We start from the raw sequence: 22,967 nt of genomic DNA on the forward strand, positions 1-22,967 counted from the left end.
GCAACCTGAAGGACAAGGGCAGCAGGCACATTGGAACAATACCACCTGCATGTTCCCCTCCGAGTCACACACCATTCCGACTTGGAAATGTATCGCCGTTCCTTCATTGTCACTGGGTCAAAATCCTGGAACTCCCTACCTAACAACACTGTGGGAGAACCTTCACTACATGGACTGCAGTGGCTCGCCACCACCTTCTCAAGGGCAATTAGGGATGGGCAATAAATGCCGGCCTTGCCAGCGACGCCCACACCCCATGAACGAATAAAAAAAATATTTTGAAATTGTGTCCTGTACACCGAAGTCCAAGTCATTAATATATATCAAAATTGTCGGAGAAGTGGCAGAGAACTGCCAATAACCATGAGTCTGTGCCTTTGGGAACAGAGGCAAGAACATTCAGAATCAGGAATCTTTGTTTGAGCTTTGAATGTATTTATAGAGAATAACCTACTTTGAAGTAACCATTATGCTTAATCATATGACAGGGACGATATGATACATCTTTGTGATGGCAGTACTCAGGCTGTTGTAATAGCAGAGAAATGTTAACAAGAATATTTTTGGAAAACTTCTCAGCTTTTATGAAGCAAATTAAATTGCACGTTTATACCAAAAGCTCCAGCTTCTAAAAAAGATGAGATATTTGATGTTTAAATAATGAAGGTTTTTGTATGTAATTTTTAATTGTTTGGTACACTTTCTTAAGTTGTTGTGCACTACCAGGGACCATTAGGGCAAATTGAGGCAAAAGAACGTACAAGACTGGAAACGATCAGTATAGTCCCTCAGACTGGTCTAAAAGTTCAGACAGTATAATACACTCTTCTATCTCTCATACCTCAATCACTTCCCTCATCAAATATCCATCCAGCCCCCTGTTGAATTTGCTGACACAATCTGCCCTCATTACCTCTACAACACCCTGTTAAATTATGGATTTTTTTCCATGATTTCTCTGTTAATGAGTTTCTGGTACTCAGACTAGATACAGGACACCTACCTGATGGATTGGAAACTTTGATTTTTCACGATTAGCATTTGTTCTCCCTTTTCCACTTCTCAAACTGATTGTTGGTATTTAATAGCTATTTGCTCATTCTTCAATTCATTTTGTTCACAATAAGGGGTTACTTATATATCAATATTAATAACTAACCAATGCAGTCTGATATAATTTGTCAAATATTCCGCATGATGTGGATAAAAGTAACAACAGTGGCCCCTACAGGAGCAGGTGGCAGGGACATCAACACCCGATCAAAACTTCCTTCATGTCAACATGCAGGAGAGGGCAGTAAAAGAATGAGCTAATGAATTGACAATTTATTCTCTTTTTAAACATTGCTAATACTATGATTTCCTTTGACAGACACATTGATGTCTGGTAGGGTCTTGTAAAATCTCATCACATTATGTTAGCTCCAAAATCACAAAGATACTGCAGAATACTATACTGAGAAACCAGTATCTTAAATGTAGTATTTTGTGACAATTATATCATAAAAAGATTGGCATTTATATAGCGCCTTATACAACCTCAGGATATCCCAAAGCGCTTTACAGCCAATGAGGTACTTTTGAAATGTGGTCACTGTTGTTATGTGGGAAATTTGAAGGACAAAGGATTTGCTGGTGTTCTTTACTATTTCTTCTTCTTATTAAATTGGATTATTTCTCAATGAATCTTCAGTTTCAGAGCTCTTCCAATAGCTCAGTGGATAAGTGACTGCCAGGCCACGAAGGTCCTAGGTTCCATTTGATAGTCTGTGCTGAGTTAACTGATCTCAGATGGGCGATGATGGGGGTGCTACAATTGACCTCAATCTCCCTAGGGTAGGGAAGGGAAAACCAGTCAGGTCGTCCTAATTGCTGTCAACTGTTGTCAACTGCATGGATGTAGACATTGGGTGACAACAGGGTCAGACTCTGCCATTACACTCTCAAAGTCAAACAGCCTACCAACAAGCACTGTCTATACGAAGGCTCACATAAGAAGTATACTCTTTGGTGAGTTATTGGAGGGCAGCCAGTGCCCATGAAACCACACCCCAGCAAGAGTCAACACTTTCAGGTGAGACAGGGAGAGAATTGGAGCTTCAGTTGAACGTCACTCTCTTGCTTTGTGACAATGTCTTGAATCACAGCCTTGTAGCTGCGTGCCATTTACCTATTATCCTCTATACATTGCACATTATCTAAAAAGTCTGTGTCCTTGGGTTATCAGCTATTGACTAATTCCTTGAAGTGCTTAATTTTGCAGCCAGTCAGGATCAGACCTGGCTAATTATTGCTATTGTGGTGCCTATTGCTGTGGTTATCCTGCTTATCATACTCATCATAGTGATCGCGTTCTGCATAAAACGAACCAAACACTCCGGTTAGTGGCATTTTTCTATCAATCCTTTAAATGCTGATGTACTTACTTAGTTACAACTTTTTTTTATATTGCAATTGTTCTTTGGTTGCACCATATTGGCATACATTACATTCATAATACTCAATATATAAGGTCTAATGTGCATATTGGATTGTAGTATTCAGTGAGCTTTACAGTGTTGCTGGTAACCGTGGAGTTTAATTCCAGGTAATACTGGGCTCTGTGTCAGTACCTAATGAATTTTATCTGTGCTACCAGAACTTTCGACCGTTATCCTGTTCGAATGGGCTGGAGTGATTTATTTTACTTACTGTATTAAAATCTTTACCATGAAGAAGTTAAGTTCCAACAATGTAAACAGAGATAGGAACATTGTAGTCCATTTGAAAAATACCCCTCAATTGTTCTCTCCGCTAAATAACTATCCAGTTCCCTCCTGAATTTGCCAGCACTATACATTCCACTCCCTTTACGGGCAATATGTTCCATATGTTCACCGCCTTCCATGTAAAGTAGTTAAACCTAGACTGTCTGTTCACCTTTCTTCTTCTGAGCTGAAGTCAGTGCCCCCTGGTTCTAGATAACTACATGATTCATGATCAAAGAAGACATAAGCTGGTTATCAGGAGGCCAACCGAGAAAGGACCAAAAGGGATTGAATTAACGTCAGTGCAGCACATTGGACCCATTACGTGCTCTGTGAGCCTCACTTAAAGACACTACTTTGTCTTTTAAAACTCATTGCACTGTCTCCTGCTCTAACACATTTTTTCCTAAAACTTCGGAACTCCATTCTCCTCTCAGTGGTCCATCTATAGGTTGTTAACACCCAAGCTTGGGATCGTCTAATCATTAGGTCATGATTTACCACATCCCTTCAGCTTTGGTGGACTTTTGTACTATAGGCTTTGGTCCTTCATCTAGACATCACACTTAATAGTGTTAATCTCTCCTCCCTCTACTCCACCCCCAGCCACCCATTACAAACACATTCTCGTACACAGACAGACCCAACGTACCACATTTCATGAGAAAAAAAATCCCATATTACAAAATTACAATCCAACTGAGAAATTAGATTGTTAACATAAAAATAAAAGGATACCTTCATGTTTAATTAAAATCTTAAACTTACAATTGAATTTTTCTTTTCCTCCTAGAATCTAGTTATCAGGATGAGATAAGGTATGTAAGGACACATTAATTCTTTTAAGGTATGAATGTTCCAGAAGTGGTAAAGAATCTTTAGAAATGTTTTAGAAATTGCTCAGTGTGGTGTTGACCAGGTGCTCCATAGATTCTGTCTGGAGTCTGTGCTGAGTTCGATGACTTCAGCCAGGATGGCCTGTTTCTGTGCTGTAAGTTCTACGTAATTAATTCATTACATAAAGGATGATTTGGGACCCTTTATTCCTGTCCGTGGTGTTGTGTAGAAATTCCTCCGACGTGTTTGGACTCACTGGGTCAGTCTCACTCAACTTGCGATTCTGTGCTGGTGCCATCTGACTCCCTCCCCTCCCCCCCCCCCCTCCCCCCCCCCCCACCCCAGCCATTGAGAAAAACAACAGCCTTGTTACTCACTCCCAGCCATTTAGAAATCTATTTCAAATATTTCATATAAGATTTTTCATTTGTATAAAATCTGTTTTAACACTGCCACTTCTCCTGTTTAATAATTGTAACCTCCTTTTGCCACTCTAAGAAAAATGTCATCGAGGAAATCTCTTGAGACGACTGTGGATGCTCAGAGAAATTCTGGGCTGGAAAACTTTGGAATGGCAACGGAAAATGTAGATGATTTGCAACCTCCCCCAGGTGGGTGCTGAACTGTTGAAATGCTTCGTCTCTTCTTTTATAGATGAACATGTATCATTGTGAAAAACATATCACTGGAATCTACCATTTCAGAGGCAGGTTCAAGGATTTGTGCTGATGGATCCTAGGAAGAAATTATGGACCTGTCTTCCACTGACCAGGCATAATGCTTTATCCAGCACGTACATTGATTGGGTCTCCGCTCAAGCTAGTGTCCACATGTGTGGAGCAGCACACAGAATTAATTTTGCCACAATTGTATGCCTTCAGGTGTGGTTTGTGCTAGTGATGGAGGCCTGTGCACAGGTCTGGTCCTGGGAGGTCATTATAAATCAGATTTTTAAAATTTTGATAAATAAATATTGCTTCCCCAATAGCTCAGTTGGTGTGTGCAACAGTAAGAGTTTTACCATTTAGGGTATGCTTCCTTTCATCGCTCTTTTTCTGAAAATGTACTACTTCACATTTCTCTGCATTGAACTGTCACCTATCCACCCACTCTGCTAACCTGTCCACGTCCTCCTGCGATCTCCTACATTGTTTTGGACACTTTGCATTGCTCCCAATTCGGTATCTGCAGCAAACTTCAGTTTAGATAGATGTGTTTAAATGGATTTGTGCCGACATCCAAATCACTTAAATAAATGGAAAACAAAAGATGCTGCCTGCCTCCTCACTCAAGAGGAGAGGAAACTGGAGGGTGAATGATGTGTTTAAGACGATATTACGTCATTCCATATGTATCCAGTAGAAGGAGGCTGCTTTCATTAAGTGCCAGGTGAGAGACAGAGAATCAACAAGTTAGAAAATGGCTGCTTAAGCAGAACAAAGAAAAATACAGCGATATAAAGGAATGATTACTTTCAATTTTATTGGAGCCCCGCTCCACACACACATTAGGCTGCTTTCAAGGGTAACATTGACACAGGTCTGGCAGTGAGTTGCCTGCCTGCTCTCTCAACTGTACAACACAATGTTGGATAGAAACACATAAAAGAAGAAAGCAGGTTAAAAAAAAAACGGAGTGAATATTGACACCAATGAGTTGGAGGCGGAGCGGGACTTATGGTTTTAATTGACAGTCTCCGAACTCGTGACCAAAACTGCAGCAAACAGAATCCCCCCCCGAGTAGAGCAGGATTATTTCTCCAGCAAAATGCAGTGAGTGGAGGAGAGTTACATAATACAAATTATGTGTGTAAAATCAATTCGTCATTTACAGCAGTGCGGGCTCCAGGCGTGATTGACGGGGAATTACCCACTCATCTCCATTCTGGCTGGGACTTGTGGTGTCACTAAATAAAAATGGGCAATAAGAGCCCGTTGTACATTTACATTGAAGATGCAACTGCTGTAATGACGAACGATGGTTGATGGAATAGTTTTCGAAATCGTATTCTCTAACTAAACCACGTGGTAAATATGCTGTGTATTAAAGTTGCTTTTGAATATAAGGCAATGCAAACTCATTTTAAGTTGTTCACGGTACTGTTTCGCTGTCAGGTTCTCCTTCACCTAACCGGATGGTGACATGGTTCGGGAAAAAGAGCAGCGGTACCTTGGAGGTAAGCACAGCAGATTTGGTTAACACTGACATTCCAACCTATGAAAGATTTTATAAGTTTGAAGACTCAGCCAAGCAATAAAAATCCGAAGTGCAAAGGTCCAAATTTGGCTGGAGATTCAAGGGCTGCTTTAGACCCCACCCCGGAACTTCCGAATATAACAAGCCCTTCATTTATTCTGTTTGCTGGGAAAATACCAGTAAACTTAGTAATGTTTACTGTATGTACACTAAAAATGTGACGGATTGTACACAAATTGGAAGATCTGGTGATGTAAGTCCTGATTTGAACTCGGGGCGTGAGTGCAGTGTTTGGGGGTCGGGACAGGTGGGAATCCGGTGACTCGAGTCATTGGAACTCTAGGGCCTCATTACCGTGTTGGATTGCAGACTCTTGCCCGAACCCGGTGGGAATGCCTAGGTGGTCAGCGGGTGAGAGTGGGATTTTGCACGGCAGGGGTCAGCCGTCAGGAACCCGAGGGAAGGGTCCTCGGCATAAGGTAAGTGGTGGTGAGGGGGGGGGGGAGGAGGATGGCCCATTGTAATCGCGGTTGGAGGAGGGCAGCAGGGGAGACCCAAGGTAGCCTAGTGAGGTGTGGAGGAGTCCTCCTGACTCATGAGGCAACCTTAAAATAATTAAAAATTCGACCTTACCTGGGCCTGTACTGACCATGATTCTGTTTACTGCCAGTTTTCACTGGCAGGTCCGGCGCAGTGCGTAATTTGCGTGACCCAGGGTTAAAATCACATCGGGATCCGAATGATGCTGTCGGACCCTAACTTTTAAATATTAACAAGGCCCCTGCCCTCCATGGCCGTAGCCGGAAAGAGCCACCATCTTAACCACCCGCTTGCCCCATTCCCACCAGGCGGGTCAGGGTTAAAATTGGCCCTGTAGTCTCCGTGATGCTAAATAAAAGCTTCAGAAATCACTCGTTTCAGGTTCACTGTAGGGTAAATGTTTGGACCAAGGCTGTAATGAGGTCTGGAGCCGAGTGGTCCTGGTGGAACCCAAACTGAGCATCAGTGAGCAGGTTATTGGTGAGTAAGTGCCGCTTGATAGCACTGTCGACGACACCTTCCATCACTTTGCAGTGGTTCAAGATGGTGGCTCACCACCACCTTCTCAAGGGCAATTAGGGATGGGCAATAAATGCCAGCCTCGCCAGCGACGCCCACATCCCATGAACGAATAAAAAAAAAATCCGTTTGTACTCTTGGCTACTCCAGGCTCATAGAAAGAAAGACTTGCATTCATATAGCACCTTTCACGACCTCAGGATGTTCCAAAGCACTTTACAGCCAATGAAGTATAGTCACTATTGTAATGTATGAAGTGCAGTAGCCAATTTGCACACAGCAAGGTCCCTCAAGCAGTAATGTCATATTGACCAGATAATTTGTTTTTTAGACATGTTGGTTGAGGTGTAAATATTGGCCAGGACCCCAGGGTGGACCCCTCTGCCCTTCTTCAAATAGTGCCTTGGTATTTTTTACATCCACCCTGAGAGGGCAGATGGGACCTCAGTTTAATGTCTCATCCGAAAGACAGAATCTCTGATAGTGCAGCACTCTCTGTGCTACACTGGAGTATCAGCTTAGATTTTGTGCTCAGGTCACTGGAGTGGGACTTGAACCCATAATCTTCTGACTCAGAGGCAAAGTGTGCTACCACAGAGCCACGACTGATACCATAATGGAATGAAAATTTATGGCAACAAAGAGAAAAACTCACTTAAAGGGATACTCCAGGAAAACAATGCAGAATGAATAGGGGGAATTTTCTACTATGTAGTGTAAGATCTTATAGCCTGCCAAAATAAGCCAGGCCTCTGTCTCAACAATTGTCAAGTCTGCCTGATATATATGTTAAATATGTGTGTAGTCTAGCTTGACACTCCACTGCAATGCTGTATAGTTGGAATTGCCTCCTTCACATAAGATGTTAAAACTGTGGCTGTTCTGATATACCTTAAAGATCTTGTGGTGCTTGTTAGATATGCCACTGGAGGCATGCTTGGAGCTGTTGCCTCTGTGCCAGAGAATGAGAGTCCTAAATGTTGACATAGATTCATTAGAGGAAATGAAACTCAGAAACAACATGCACGGCGATGCGAAGGCTGCGGGAGACCACACATTACAGTAGCTGAGCTCAGTGACTGGGTGGCCAACCCTCGATCTACCTGACTTCTCGTTACAACGGTACACAATTATATCCTGAGCTGAAGGCCTTTACATCACACCTCTTCCCTGATCTTTACTCTTGGTTTACATTAGGCACCATTAGCTCATCATTCCACAGATTTGGTATCAGTGAGTGAAAGTTCCATAATTACAAAGAATTACATAGAAATTATAGCACAGAAACAGGCCATTTGGCCCAACTAGTCTGTGCCGGTGTTTATGCTCCAAACGAACCTTCTCCCACCCCACTTCATCTCAGCCTATCTGCATATCCTTCTATTCCTTTCTCCCTCATCTGCTTATCTAGCTTCCCCTTAAAGGCATCCATGCTGGTTGCTTCAACTTGCGATAGCGAGTTCCACATTCTAACCACTCTTTGGGTAAAGAAGTTTCTCTTGAATTCCGTATTGGATTTATTAGTGACTATCATATATATATATATATATATATGGCTCCCAGTTTTGGACTCTCCTACAAGTGGAAACATCTTCTCTACATATACCTTATCAATCATAAATCATAAATCATAAAGGAGACAGCACGGAAGGAAGCCATTTGGCCCATCGAGTCCGTGCCGGCTCAATGCAAGAGCAATCCAGCTAGTCCCACTCAAACCCCTTCATAATCTTAAAGACCTCTATTAGGTTACCCTAGAGAAAAGAGCCCCAGACTGTACAATCTTTCCTGATAGGTATAACCTCTCGGTTCTGGTATCATCCTTGTGAATCTTTTTTGCACCTTCACCAGTGCCTCTATGTCCTTTTTGTTATATGGAGATCAGAACTGTACACAGTACTCTAATGGGTCTCAGGACATAACAAAAAGCTGTACAGAAAAGATAAACATATAGTTGTCAAACAGATAGATGTCTCTATTAGAAGGTCAAAACTACACAAGGAATCCATTCTATCTTGTATGATGACAGTCCGTACCAGCCTTGCAAAAGTGTCTTGTAGATTTGAGCTGTCTTGTTGACATTCTCCAACTGCTGACTGTTTCAGCCAATTTCTGGAGAAATTGTCTTTCAACCACAAAATTGAGTCCTTGATACAAAATTAAATCTGAAGACAACTTCACATAGCATAGCTTCTCTAACAATGTTACTCAAAGAAGAGCAGGCGGTTCGCACAGTTCCTGGCCAATATTCCTCCCTCAATTAATACCACCTAAAGGCGGATTGACTGACCATTCATCTGGTTGGTTTTTGTGGGCATGGTGCCCATATTTCCCACATAACCGTCACTGCACTTCCAAATGTGTGAAGTGCTTCAAGACCTTTTGATCTGCAAGAATAAATAAAAGTACTGTCACTTATTAAGTTATAATTTAATTTTTATAGCTGAAATAGGAATTTAGCTGCCAGATAGAGCAAGTGTCGCCAATTGGCTCAACTGCTAGAAGTCAACTTTTAAGAAATCACAGGACAGGACTCAAACTGGTTGGAGAGAAAGAATTAAAACAACTAGGGGCTGATTTTCCTTTCTGGGCCAAGCTACGCCCCCAACAGCGCAGCGTACCAGAGGTGTGCTATGCCTGTGAGGGAAGGGATATGCTTGGCTCTCCTGGTCTGGGTTATTTGCATGGCCTGGGTGTATTCCTGAGGCGGGTCTGCCCCGGCCTTGTTATGAGGCTCACGCTGGGCCAGTATCTATTGTAGGCACCAGCACAGTTGTATTATTTTGGGGAAGCCTCAGAAATACCTGGACACTGCTGTGGGACAGACGCCTGATGTAAAGAATCTCCATCCCCAGTTCATCTTTGCTGCATCTGTTTCCCAGGCACAATGCTGAGGATAGTCTGCTCTCCTATATATTAGGCAACTTTGAGCCGCTGCTATAACCATTACACTATTGGGTATCAGTGTCCACAAACTAGGGACAGGGAAAATAAGCCTGATTTCCTGCCACTGCCTGATAATTTTCCATTGATGCCTGCGATGTCTTCCTGATGAATGAATGGCCTGATGAGACTTGTCTTTACTCACACATGATGAATGGCCTTGGGAAAGATACCCCCAGCAGCTTAAGGGATGTCATGAGAGCCGGCAATGAAAGATGTTCCACCCTCAATTAACAAAACACCGACTGCTTTACCTGTATTTGAAATGGTAACGTGTCAGCCTTGGCTCAGTGGTAGCAGCCGCACCTCTGAGTCCATAGGTCATGGGTTCAAGCTGCATACTAGAGACTTGAGCACGTGATCTAAGCTGACACTTCAGTGCAGTACTGAGGGAGCGCTGCGCTGTCGGAGGTACCGTCCCCCAGATGAGACGTTAAACCAAGGCTTCGTATGCCCTCTGAGGTGGACATAAAAGATCCCATAGCACTATGCAAAGAAGAGCACAAGAGGTCTTCTGGTGTCCTGACCAACATTTATCCCTCAACCAACACCACTAAAAAACAGATTATCTGGTAGTTGAGGCAAATAGCATAGATGCCTTTAAGGGGAAGCTAGATACGCACATGAGGGAGAAAGGAATAGAAGGGTATCCTGATAGGATTAGATGAAGTAGGGAGGAGGCTCGTGTGGAGCATAAACGCCAGCATAGACCAGTTGGGCCGAATGGCCTGTTTCTGTGCTATAGTTTCGATGTAACGCGATGATTTGAACCTCAATTCCAGAGGGAAAAGCCTGGTTCAATTCCCTACTTCAAATCTGATGGAGTTGAAAACGTGCTACAAATATTAGATTGCAATATTGTCCCGACTAGCAGTGAGGCCTGATGAATACTTGTACTTACAAAACTGACGTGCAAATTCATTACTGTGAGTTGCAGAGCAGCCTCACCATGGAGCAATTCATCAGATCTACTGCTGTCCATGACTTGTCCTCCTACGTGTGTTGTAGATTGTAAAGCCCCTTCGTGGCACTCAGCACACATCCTAGCTGCTGATGCAGCAGCCTGTGCGAATTCATTTGCTGCGATTTTACCCAATATCTTGTTAGGATGATTGCAAAAACGTCAGACTGACTTTGGCCGGCTCCACTGCTGCCTTGATTGTAAGTGAACCTGTTGCCAAGTCTGCAGCCATGACTTGCATAGAAAGAAAGAAAGAACTTGTATTTCTATAGCACCTTTCACCATCTCAGGACGTCCCAAAATGCTTTACAACCAATGAAGTATAGTCACTGATGTAATGTAGGAAACGCAGCAGCCGAGTTGCACACAGCAAGGTCCCAGAAACAGCAATGAGATACTGACCAGGTAATCTGTTTTATTGATGTTGGTTGAGGGAGAAATGTTGGCTAGGACAACAGGGAGAACTCCCCTGATCTCCTTTGAAATAATGCCATGGGATCTTTTAAGTCCACCTGTGAGGGCAGACGGGGCCTCGGTTTAACATCTCATCTGAAAGGCGGCACCTCCGGCAGTGCAGCACTCCTTCAGTACTGCATTGGAGTGTTAGCCTAGATTTTGTGCTGAAGTCTCTGGAGTTGGACTATGAAACTACAACCTTCTGACTCAGAGGCAAGAGTGCTACCCACTGAGCCACGGTTGATGCCTTACGCACATTGGTCTTTGTATAGTAGTCTCTTTTTGTCCATGTTGCATGGTTTTCACATTATGTCGACACAAACACCGCACTATAACTAGCGAGGGAAGCCGCCAGTGTCGGTGCATTGAATTCTGGCTCGCTGTATGTGGGCTGCCACACTGCTCCTGCTGTTTGCAACTGGTCAGAAGCCAACTCAGAAATAGTTCCTGACACAAATGCCATTATAAATATTTATTTACTTTCTGATCATTTTCACCCCTCCTCTCTTGAAGGCATTGACTCCTTGTTGGGATGAAGGTCCGTAGGTGTTGGATGCCCTCCCATGTCTCTCTCAACTGGTCATTAACTCATTTGTGAGCCTCGGCAATGTAGCCAAGAGCTGCTGGGGGGGGGGATTCCCACCCTTAAACGGGAGCCTGCCAGTGCCAGCCGAAGAAACACTGGCGGAGCTGCTGCGGAGAGGCCGCTGCAACACAAATCGATGCTTGGACGAGGGACTGGAAAGGGGCAGAGGGTGGGACCCAGGCCTTCGGTGGGAAGTCTCCGGGGCCAACCTGCAGGGAGAGGAGGCCGCGACGGGGGCCTGCTCCCTCCATTCGGGCAGCCCCGACCGCAGCTTCACCTCGACATTGCGGCCCCGGGGAATGATTCTAAGTGTGTAGGAAAGCAGGAAAATCCGCTGGGACCCCAGGCTCCGCCCTTCCACCGCCATTTACACGCAGCGGGCAGGGAAGGAGTGGGAAGCTGCGATCCCGGCAGGGGCGGAGGAGGGGGAAGGAAAGCTTGGCCGGAAAGTGGGGCGGGGGTGGTAGACGGGGTCATGGAGAATTCCCCCCTCCCCCTTGAACCTTACTGAGATCAAGTGTATGTAATTTGGTAAATATTTTGAAATGTAAAGTGATATTTTTAATCCAAATATGTGCTTTGATGGTTATTTAATGGATATTATTTAGTACATAATTAGTCCAGCAGCAACAAGCAAATATGCAAATGTGAGAGATACATTTAAGGAATAAATTGCAAGCAGCTCATAGGTTTTTGTTTCACACTTGGCACGCCATTGATACAGGAGAGTCGCAAAGGACTTCTTCCAGCTGTACTGCCAATCCCTCCTTCCCTATCCGTTCTCATAAGAACGCTAGCACCTCAGAATGCACAGCATTCTGTTCCAAACCATTTCCATAGCAACGATACAGTCTGGCGTTTTCAGGGGATGAGAACTATGTCAACGGGGAGAGGGAGGGAGGGAGGGAGGGAGGGGAGTGGGAAATTGAGGAGGGTTCAGTATGTAAATAAAATCACTAGCTTGAGTATTACAAATAGAGCCAGGGGGAGGGGGTGTGGGGTGGGTGGGGGGGTGGAGAGTGTGGGGGGGAGGGCACGGGGAAGCGGGACTAATTGGATCGGTCTTTCAAAGAGCCGGCACAGGCACGATGGGCCGAATGGCCTCCTTCTGTGTTGTGAGATTCCATCTTTTCCCCTGAAGGCGCTGACTCCTGCTCGGGTATTGTTCCACATCACTGGCTACCTTCCAGTGCCTCACCCAAGTGGCCATTCATCATGTGTGAGCCCAGACGGTGAGTGCTGGGAGACTATTTGACTGTGGATGGTATCTAGCCAAAGTTTGTCCCAGTCCTCTCAATTGTCAGACATGCACGCACACCTCCCGGGAGGGGCGGGGGTCACCAGAAGGTGATCAGGTGTGAAAACCCTCTTGGAATGTACTGCTCTCTAGGGTTTGGATTTAATTCCAAGAAAGACTGTGGCAGTGTGTAATGAAGTACTCTTGGTTCTAATTGCTTATTGACAGTTACAAGTTAAATGAAACCTGGAAATCTGTTTCTCAGTGACCTTGAGTCTCCTGGTAGATAACAACCCTATAACACTATCCTTACGCCAGCCCCTCTCGAGATCACTTACAGCTCACATCAGAGCTGCCATCTCCTGGTCTGTGTTCAGAGGGCTGGTATGGTTCCATCTATGTCACTGAGAGGCATTTAATTCCTTGCCTGATCCATGTGCACAGACGGACTTCTCACTGGTAAGCAGCTGGAAATTCCCACCAGGGGGTAGATTTTCCTCCCCAGCACCTGGGCAGTAACTTGGCAGAGCGGATTGCTCGCCCTTTATAGAACCCGCCTGATTGTTTTTCCATTCAAGAGCGGGCGATCCTCTGTGCCACATTACTGCACAGGAGATGAAGATGAAAATCGCCCCTCCCACCCCCACCCAAATCTCGTTGATCATGGTGCAGCCCACTCTGATATCAGGAAATGACAGTTTTTAAACTGTGTGGTGTAGTGAGAGTGAATAATTCTGTGCCATTTCTATATATATATTGTTTTTAAAAACTCCCAGCCTCTCCTGAAGGTGCTGATTACTGCTGGGCCACAGTTCAATAAGCTCCCGCTGCCCCTCCATTACCCCACCCAAAAAGCAACTCTTCATGTGTGAGCCTAAACAGTGACTGTTAGTAGACTATTCACCTGTGGACAATCTCACAGCCAAGCTAAAACCTTCTCGTCATCCATCATTTACACATATGCACACTGCGCACACACACATATATAACGCACGCACGCACGCATATATACGTATAACACGCACACGCACACACACGTATATCACACACACGCATGCACAATCCAAACGCACGCATGCACACAAACACATAGGTAACTGGATAATGATCAGGAACAAGAACCCAGACTGATTTTCTTTCTCCACTCCCTGGCCTAGGGGCACTCAAATAAATTATGGCAACCCACAGCAGGGCTTGAGTCTGTACGTGCTCCGTCTGGTTTGGGTACTTAATAAAACATTCTAGCAGTTATTCCAGCAGCTTCAGCAGTGCCTACCCCTCGCCAGTATATAATAGTGTGCTTTCCTGTCCTTCTAATTATTACAATATTGTTACAGTGCAAAAAAAAACAAGAAATGATGACAACATCAAACAAAAACAGAACATGCTGAAAATTTACAGCATATCAGTAAGCATCTAAAAGAGAAAAGGCAGTCAGAAGGTTGTGGGTTCAAGTCCCACTCCAGAGACTTGAGCACATACTCGAGGCTGACACTTCAGTGCAGTAGTGAGGGAGTGCTGCACTGTTGGAGGTGCTGTCTTTCAGATGAGCCGTTAAACCAAGGCCCTCAGGTGAACGTAAAAGATCCCATGGCACTATTCGAAGAAGAGCAGGGGAGTTCTCCCTGGGGTCCTGGCCAATATTTGCCAAAAAACCCCAGATTATCTGGTCATTATCTCATTACTGTTTGTGGGACCATGCTGTGCATGTAAATTGCCTGTTGCGTTTTCTACATTACAACGAGTAATTAATTGGCTGTAAAGTGTTTTGGGACATCCTGAGGTCATGAAAGGTGCTGTATAAATGCAAGTCTTTCTTTTTTCTTTTTTAAAAATGTTTTATATGTAAACCTTGGTCAGAATAGTTATAATGAAGGGTTACACCTGAAACATTAGACTGTCCTTCCTCTTTACAGATGTTAACCTGTTTGCAGTTTATCTCTGGTATTTTCTGTTGTTACACTGGGCTCAGAGGTAATAATCTCCATCGAATATCATTCACTGAAACCTTTGAGTGGGAAGGGATGTGAAATGCAGAAAAATGAGAAATTTATGCATTAGCAAAGATAATGGGCAACACAGACAAACTGTGTGGGAATATCAGGCCAAAGGATTTTTAAAAAATTTATTCGTTCATGGGATGTGGGCGTCGCTGGCGAGGCCGGCATTTATTGCCCATCCCTAATTGCCCTTGAGAAGGTGGTGGTGAGCCACCTTCTTGAACCGCTGCAGTCCGTGTGGTGACGGTTCTCCCACAGTGCTGTGAGGAAGGGAGTTCCAGGATTTTGACCCAGCGACGATGAAGGAACGGCGATATATTTCCAAGTCAGGATGGTGTGTGACTTGGAGGGGAACGTGCAGGTGGTGTTGTTCCCATGTGCCTGCTGCTCTTGTCCTTCTAGGTGGTAGAGGTCGCGGGTTTGGGAGGTGCTGTCGAAGAAGCCTTGGCAAGTTGCTGCAGTGCATCCTGTGGATGGTACACACTGCAGCCACAGTGCGCCGGTGGTGAAGGGAGTGAATGTTTAGGGTGGTGGATGGGGTGCCAATCAAACGGGCTGCTTTATCTTGGATGGTGTCGAGCTTCTTGAGTGTTGTTGGAGCTGCACTCATCCAAGCAAGTGGAGAGTATTCCATCACACTCCTGACTTGTGCCTTGTAGATGGTGGAAAGGCTTTGGGGAGTCAGGAGGTGAGTCACTCACCACAGAATACCCAGCCTCTGACCTGCTCTCGTAGCCACAGTATTTTCTGTTAAATGGTGACCCCCAGGATGTTGATGGTGGGGGATTCGGCGATGGAAATGCCATTGAATGTTAAGGGGAGGTGGTTAGACTCTCTCTTGTTGGAGATGGTCATTGCCTGGCACTTATCTGGCGCGAATGTTACTTGCCACTTATGAGCCCAAGCCTGGATGTTGTCCAGGTCTTGCTGCAAGCGGGCTCGGACTGCTTCATTATTTGAGGGGTTGCGAATGGAACTGAACACTGTGCAATCATCAGCGAACATCCCCATTTCCGACCTTATGATGGAGGGAAGGTCATTGATGAAGCAGCTGAAGATGGTCGGGCCTAGGACACTGCCCTGAGGAACTCCTGCAGCAATGTCCTGGGGCTGAGATGATTGGCCTCCAACAACCGCTACCATCTTCCTTTGTGCTCGGTATGACTCCAGCCACTGGAGAGTTTTCCCCCTGATTCCCATTGACTTCAATTTTACTCGGGCTCCTTGGTGCCACACTCGGTCAAATGCTGCCTTGATGTCAAGGGCAGTTACTCTCACCTCACCTCTGGAATTCAGCTCTTTTGTCCATGTTTGGACCAAGGCTGTAATGAGGTCTGGAGCCGAGTGGTCCTGGCGGAACCCAAACTGAGCATCGGTGAGCAGGTTATTGGTGAGTAAGTGCCGCTTGATAGCACTGTCGATGACACCTTCCATCACTTTGCTGATGATTGAGAGTAGACTAATGGGGCGATAATTGGCCGGATTGGATTTGTCCTGCTTTTTGTGGACAGGACATACCTGGGCAATTTTCCACATTGTTGGGTAGATGCCAGTGTTGTAGCTGTACTGGAACAGCTTGGCTAGAGGCGCAGCTAGTTCTGGAGCACAAGTCTTCAGCACTACAGCTGGGATGTTGTCGGGGCCCATAGCCTTTGCTGTATCCAGTGCACTCAGCCGTTTCTTGATATCTTGATACGTGGAGTGAATCGAATTGGCTGAAGACTGGCTTCTGTGATGGTGGGGATATCGGGAGGAGGCCGAGATGGATCATCCACTCGGCACTTCTGGCTGAAGATGGTTGCACTGCATATTTCCACAACCAACAAAAGAGTTTTGCCTTTAAGCCTGCGGTGCATGTATATAAAAAAATGAGAGAACTCTATTCATATTAAGAATAAATATATTCTCCAGATAAAGTAAAGCCCCGAGCCCTGGTATTCAAACACTTACAGCTCAGGCAACTCAGTTCTATTCAAAGTGTCACCTTGGCTCATTGGTAGCAAGCCTTACCCTGGATCAGAACGTCATAGGCTCTAGCCTTACTCCCAGGACTTCAGCACTAAAGCTAAGCAGACATTTCAGTGACGTGCTGCTTTATGGGAGGTACCGTCTTTTGTCTGAGACGTTAAACCAAGGTCCTATCTGCCTGGTCAGGTGGATGGAAAAGATCCCACGTCACTATTCAAACAGCAGGAGAGTTCTCCTAGCATCCTGGCCATCATTTACTCCCTCAGTCAGAACTGGTCATTCATCTTATTGCTATTTGTGGGACCTTACCGTGTAGAAATTGGCTGCTCTGTTTGCCAACATAATAACAGTGATTATACATCAAAGATAATTCATTTGCTGTTAAGTACTTTGGGATGTCCTGAGGATCAGAAAGGTGCTGTATAAAAGCACGTTCTTCCTTGCTTATTTGTGTTTATATGTTTATTATCTGCTAGTTGTTCCTGTTTGAACTTTGTACGCCTGGAGGGCTATTCTTAGTGCTGTTGCTTCATTGGTGGATGAACCCTTGTATATGCTGCCTGAGGTATATACAAATTATGAACTTTATAGGTTCCCCTCCCCCGTGGCTCCATGTTGGGCTTCAATGAGGCCCGTGAAGGCAAAGAGCTTGGACGCCACTGGTTTAACGGGCTAGTGGCACCTTTGTTGGAGGCCCAGCTCATCTCACCATGGGATTGTGCTTGTAGTCTCCATAAACACCTTTATTTCAGACATGCCATCAAGTGCAGGCCTGGTGCTTTCCTACAGAGAAGGAGGGAAAATCACTGAGGGTGTCAGCCATGGCCTCTCTCACACATCCCTTGGTGATTTCAGAGTGACATTAATGGAGGCAGGCTGACTCACGGCACCTCAATTTAGTGTGGGGTTATCCAGATTACAGGGCTAATGTGTGACTGCATTTATTGTAAAATAAAATAGTGACTTTCCGTCTTTAGTGAAATCTGTGAATTCTGATTACTGTGCAATATATTTTCCTCAGTAAGCAAAAGCTAATAATGTTACTTTTATCAATTTTAATGGGTGTCAATGGCCCAATTAAAACTGACTAAAAATAGCATTATTAATGGATTTCTTGCCGTCGATTTGCTCCGTCAGAATGACTGGAAACTGGCCTATTGCGATGCACCTGCAATCATTTCCTTTTCACAATTACCCACTTAACAAGCAAAAAATGATGAAAAGTTTGTTTAGGCCGCCAATCTCTTCCGATCGATCTTCATTTGTTCCCTCTAAAGACCATCGTGACCAACATGCCTCTTGGTCTTCCTGACAACAGGACACTAGTGTCATCTAAACCTCACTGCTCGAAACATACAGCGTATGCAACACCATGCATCTCTGTCTCTCAACAGGAGCCCCTGCTCTTAATGTCAGCGGTCTATGCTAAAGCATATGTGTGTGGGTAGTGGGTGATACCTGGTCAATGCAGCAACGGACAGCATAGCATCTGATGCCCGCTGTTGGTGCCTTGAAACTCCTTGTGGTTTAAAGTCCATGGTAATCTTTTATGTAGTGCAGTTCTGCAAGCAGTGCCATCTTCTGCCCTTTGTACTCCCAGGCTTTCCTCTCCTGCAGCTCCTGATATACTGTGAAATGGCCAACAATGGTTGTTGCACCCATTCTGGTGGCCTAAACAAATCTTCTGTGCCATTAACTTCTCTCGGTACTGTGCTGATATGTCTAAATCTGATCCTTCCCGCCTATGACCAACCCTTGTCCTGACTCACTTCTCAATTCTGCACCAATTTCTCAGGATTGGTGAGGCTTTCGCAGTCCTTAAAAAAAAAACTTATTCTTTGTTTTTTCACTCATTTACTTCTACCCATTTTAGGCTGTGAACAAAGCAGTGGTAGCAACAAATTTATATAGCGCGTTTGTCATAACGAAATACTCCACTTCGCTCAAGAGAAATTAACTGAGTGGTTAAAAGATTTAGGAGAATTGAACAAAAGCACAAAGGAAAGGGATGATTTGGGGGTTTTATAGGCAGGGTGCGAGTAGCAAGGTGAAGATATATATTAATGATCAGGACTTGGGTATACAGGATATCATTTCAAAATTTGCAGATGACATAAAACTCTGAAATGTAGTAAACAATGTGGAGGATAGCAACAGACTGGTGAAATGGGCAGTCACATGGCAGATGAAATTTAAAGCAGAAAAGTGTGAAGTGATACATTTTGGTAGGAAGAATGAGGAGAGGCAATATAATCAAAATGGTACAATTTTAAAGGGGGTGTATGTACACAAATCTTTGAAGGCGGCAGGACAAGTTGAGAAGGCTGTTAAAAAAGCATATGGGATCTTGGGCTTTATTAATAGAGGCGTAGAGTACAAAAGCAAGGAAGTTATGCTAAACCTTTATAAAACACTGGTTAGGCCTCATCTGGAGTATTGTGTTCAATTCTGGGCACCACACTTTAGGAAGGATGTCAAGGCCTTAGAGAGAGTGCAGAAGAGATTTAGTAGAATGGTACCAGGGATGAGGGACTTCAGTTATGTGGATAGACTGGAGAAGCTGGAGTTGTTCTCCTTAGAACAGAGAAGGTTAAGAGGAGATTTGATAGAGGTGTTCAAAATCATGAACGGTTTTGATAGAGTAAATAAGGAGAAACTGTTTCCAGTGACAGAAGGGTCAGTAACCAGAGGACACAGATTTAAGGTGATTGGCAAAAGAACCAGAGGCGATATGAGGAACATTTTTTTTATGCAGCGAGATGTTATGATCTGGAATGCACTGCCTGAAAGGGTGGTGGAAGCAGATTCAATAGTAACTTTCAAAAGGGAATTGGATAAATACTTGAAGGGAAAACATTTACAGAGCTATGGGGAAAGAGCAGAGGAGTGGGACTAATTGGATAGCTCTACCAAAAAGCCGGCTAAGGCACGATGGGCCGAATGGCCTCCTTCTGTGTTATGTCACCCTATGATACTATAATTAGAGACTTAAAGAGTGAGTTCCATAAGGTAGGACCAGGACATTTGAAAGCTCTGATACTAAGGCGTCAATTTTCGGATGGCCGAGCGGGTGCGTTCGTGATGGGGGGGCTCCTAAAATTGGGGATTCCCGGAGCGGGTCCGGAGCCCGGCTCCAACCCGCCCACTTCCGGGTTCCCCAATGACGCGAATCGGTGCGCACGCAGCCCCTGCATGCGGGACTCCCACCGGCAATCAAAGCCGGCGGGATCCCACCTAAGATCATTATCTGGGTACTTGAGGTCATTTACAGACTTCATTAGTTGGAGATTTTAGGAGAATTCGGATTTTGGACTACCCAGCGCGTGTTTCCCATGCTGGGGGAAACACTCCCTGTTTAAACAGACGTGTTGCAGCCAGCAGCCAGTGGCAGCTGCAAAGGTCCATTTATCAGGTGCGGGGTAAACCCTCATTCATTGCAGCAGGGCACCCTGTCACCTCAGACAAAGTTTTACCTGCCACACCGTTGTCTCCACACTCCAAATTATTACATCATACCCTAAACTCTGCTGTCCAAACACATTTACCTACTTTGCGGACCCCCTCACACTCACACCGTCAGGCTGGTGGGGGGGCGGGGGTTCCATTGCTGCATTCATCACTCCATTGGAGGACGAGCAACATCACCAGCCTTGCCAGGCATGTCGTCCACCTTCGCGATATGGAACTACACAACACAGTGCTGCGTAACAGGCACCTGCACAAAGTAGTCATGCAACTACACATACACCCACTGTAGGGTGACCCAATGGGTGGCATCAAGGGTGTTCATGGAGAACCTCATGAAAGGGCATTATTGCACAAGCCAGTCAAGAATGGCCAAGACGTGGCAGTAGTGGTGACAATAATAATATGTAATGTGAGTTGATCAGAAATCAAATATAAGTAAAAACCATGACAAACCCTCAAACACCCTTGTGCATCCCCTTCATGCTCACGACATGTTTGCCTTACGCTTCCTACTACACATATGTGATGCATGCCCTGTGGCTGCAGCACAGGTAGTGGCAGGTTGGGTGAGGCTGACCGTGAAAGAGGTGCATCAGAGGGTGAGTATGAGACAGAGCCACAACATTGTATGAGGATTGGGTTGAGTGGTGGTGGTGGGATGAGTACTGGTGAGGTGAGTAAGTGCAGGTAAGGTGAGGATGAGCTTTGAGTGGGTGTGAGGAGTAATGTGATAGAGTAGTGTTGGCAGTGCAGAAGGAGATGTGGGGTGGGGGCGGTGATGTGGCAGACGGAGTGTAGGGGAATGAGTAAGTGTACTCACTTCGGCTGACCTACTTAGGTCATTGAAGCGCCTCCTGCACTGTATGCAGGTGTGTGATACGTTGGTGGTGCTGGTGACCTCCTCTGCCACCTTGAGCCAGGCTTCGTGGTGGCAGAGGCAGGCCACTTCCTCCCGTCCAATGGGGAGAAGATCTCTGTCCTCCCCCTCCTCCTCACCCCATCCAGTAGGACCTGGAGAGAGGCATCACTAAACCTGGGAGCAGCCTTCCCCCAGGGCTGCTCCATGCTGTAATTTTGGCTCCTTTCTGCAGCATCAGTCAGTGGAGGACTGCCCCTTTAAATAGGGCTCCTCCAGCTGACAGCCTCTGATGCGGGTGCGCAGACCGCCCACTGCGCAGCTTTCCAGCGCGAAACCCGGAAGCCAAGGTAAGTGGCTTCAATTTACTCACGATCGCGTGGGGAACCCACTGATTTTACTGGGCGGGTTACCACGTGCCCAGTTGACCCCCCACTGGCAACCCGTCTCCCTCCTAATATCGGGCCCCAAGTGAGGAATGTCAGGAAAGGGGGATTCTCAGGAGCCCAAATTTGGAGGACAGCAAAGCGTGGGCTGGGGGAAATTGCAGAGGTACGAAACGCCACCACCATCTTCTCAAGGCAACTAGGGATCGGCAATAAATGCCAGCCTTGCCAGCGACGCCCACACCCTGAGAATAAATATATATTAAAAAATTTAAATCTGTAGAGGTAATTTTCCAAGTACACGTTATTGACAAGGCGCCTCATCTGCTTCCGTCGCATTGGGAAACTTTTGGGCACACTGCCCACGATGTTTTCCAATGTACTTTGTCGTCCGACAAGTTTCCCAGCGCAGGTGCATACTTGGGAAGTTTACCCCTTGAAAGTAATCAGTCTGTACACGCCTTAGTTAGGATTTACTTGTGTCTTTTCTCTGCTTCAGACACCAACGGTTCCACCCAGCGACCTTGAAAGCCAGCAGGCAACATTAAATCAATACATGATGGACTTTCCCATTTACCCACGGAAAACCAGACACGTGACAGCTGTTTGACCAGATGGACTGTGCCTTCGAGGAATTTATATATTTTATGGCTGTGCAATTTTTTTACACTTTAATTGATTTTCAAAAAGAACCAATAGAAATCATGACTACTTGCAAGCATTTTGGATTTGAAGAGTCTCTGATGGCAAGAGTCACTCCTTAATGGGAAAAAAAATGATTGGGTGGAGGAGGTTGAGTTCCAGACTGTGCGAGATTGATCAAAGCTGTGCCTACTACGGCAATTTGATATAAATGAAGTTAACCTTCAAAGTTGGAGCTTGCTTTCTTCTCCCACAAGGGATTTTTTTCAAATGAAGGTAAAGCTTATTTCTAATTGCTTGCGCTCTTCGGAGTATCATTTATTTAAATTGCCCCTGAGTCTCCATGCACTGGTGCCAAGAAAAGAGATTGGGGTCAACTTTCGCACCTCCAACACACCTTTAATTCCACAGTCACCTCTATGTTATCAGACTGCCTATCTGACATCAGGTCGTGGATGAGCTGGACCTCCCTCCAGTTGAACGTTGGGAGAACGAAAGCCGTCATTTTCCGCCCCTCCCCCCCCACTAAAAATTCACTTGTTCCTGCCTCTAACCCCCTCCATGGCTGCCCATTCAGGTTCACAACTTTAGGGTTCTGTACGACCCTGAACTGAGTTTCAAACCC

General features: G+C 45.3%; 1 protein-coding gene across 2 annotated transcripts in view; it reads left to right on the forward strand.

Moving 5' to 3' along the window:
* LOC137327462 (immunoglobulin superfamily member 5-like) overlaps nt 1-22,638 on the forward strand; it is a 39,838-nt gene extending 17,200 nt beyond the window's left edge. The window contains exons 6-10 of one of the 2 annotated variants that reach the window (XM_067993313.1): nt 2,249-2,380; nt 3,541-3,565; nt 4,083-4,195; nt 5,699-5,760; nt 22,200-22,638. In XM_067993313.1, coding sequence (XP_067849414.1) covers nt 2,249-2,380; nt 3,541-3,565; nt 4,083-4,195; nt 5,699-5,760; nt 22,200-22,310 — 443 coding nt within the window. In that variant the 3' untranslated portion in view covers nt 22,311-22,638. The remainder of the gene's footprint in view (nt 1-2,248; nt 2,381-3,540; nt 3,566-4,082; nt 4,196-5,698; nt 5,761-22,199) is intronic. The other variant, XM_067993314.1, reaches the window with a different exon arrangement.
* The last annotated feature ends 329 nt before the right edge of the window (nt 22,639-22,967 follow it).

The sequence above is a fragment of the Heptranchias perlo genome, chromosome 11 (genome assembly GCF_035084215.1).
Source record: "Heptranchias perlo isolate sHepPer1 chromosome 11, sHepPer1.hap1, whole genome shotgun sequence".
Classification (NCBI taxonomy): domain Eukaryota; kingdom Metazoa; phylum Chordata; class Chondrichthyes; order Hexanchiformes; family Hexanchidae; genus Heptranchias; species Heptranchias perlo.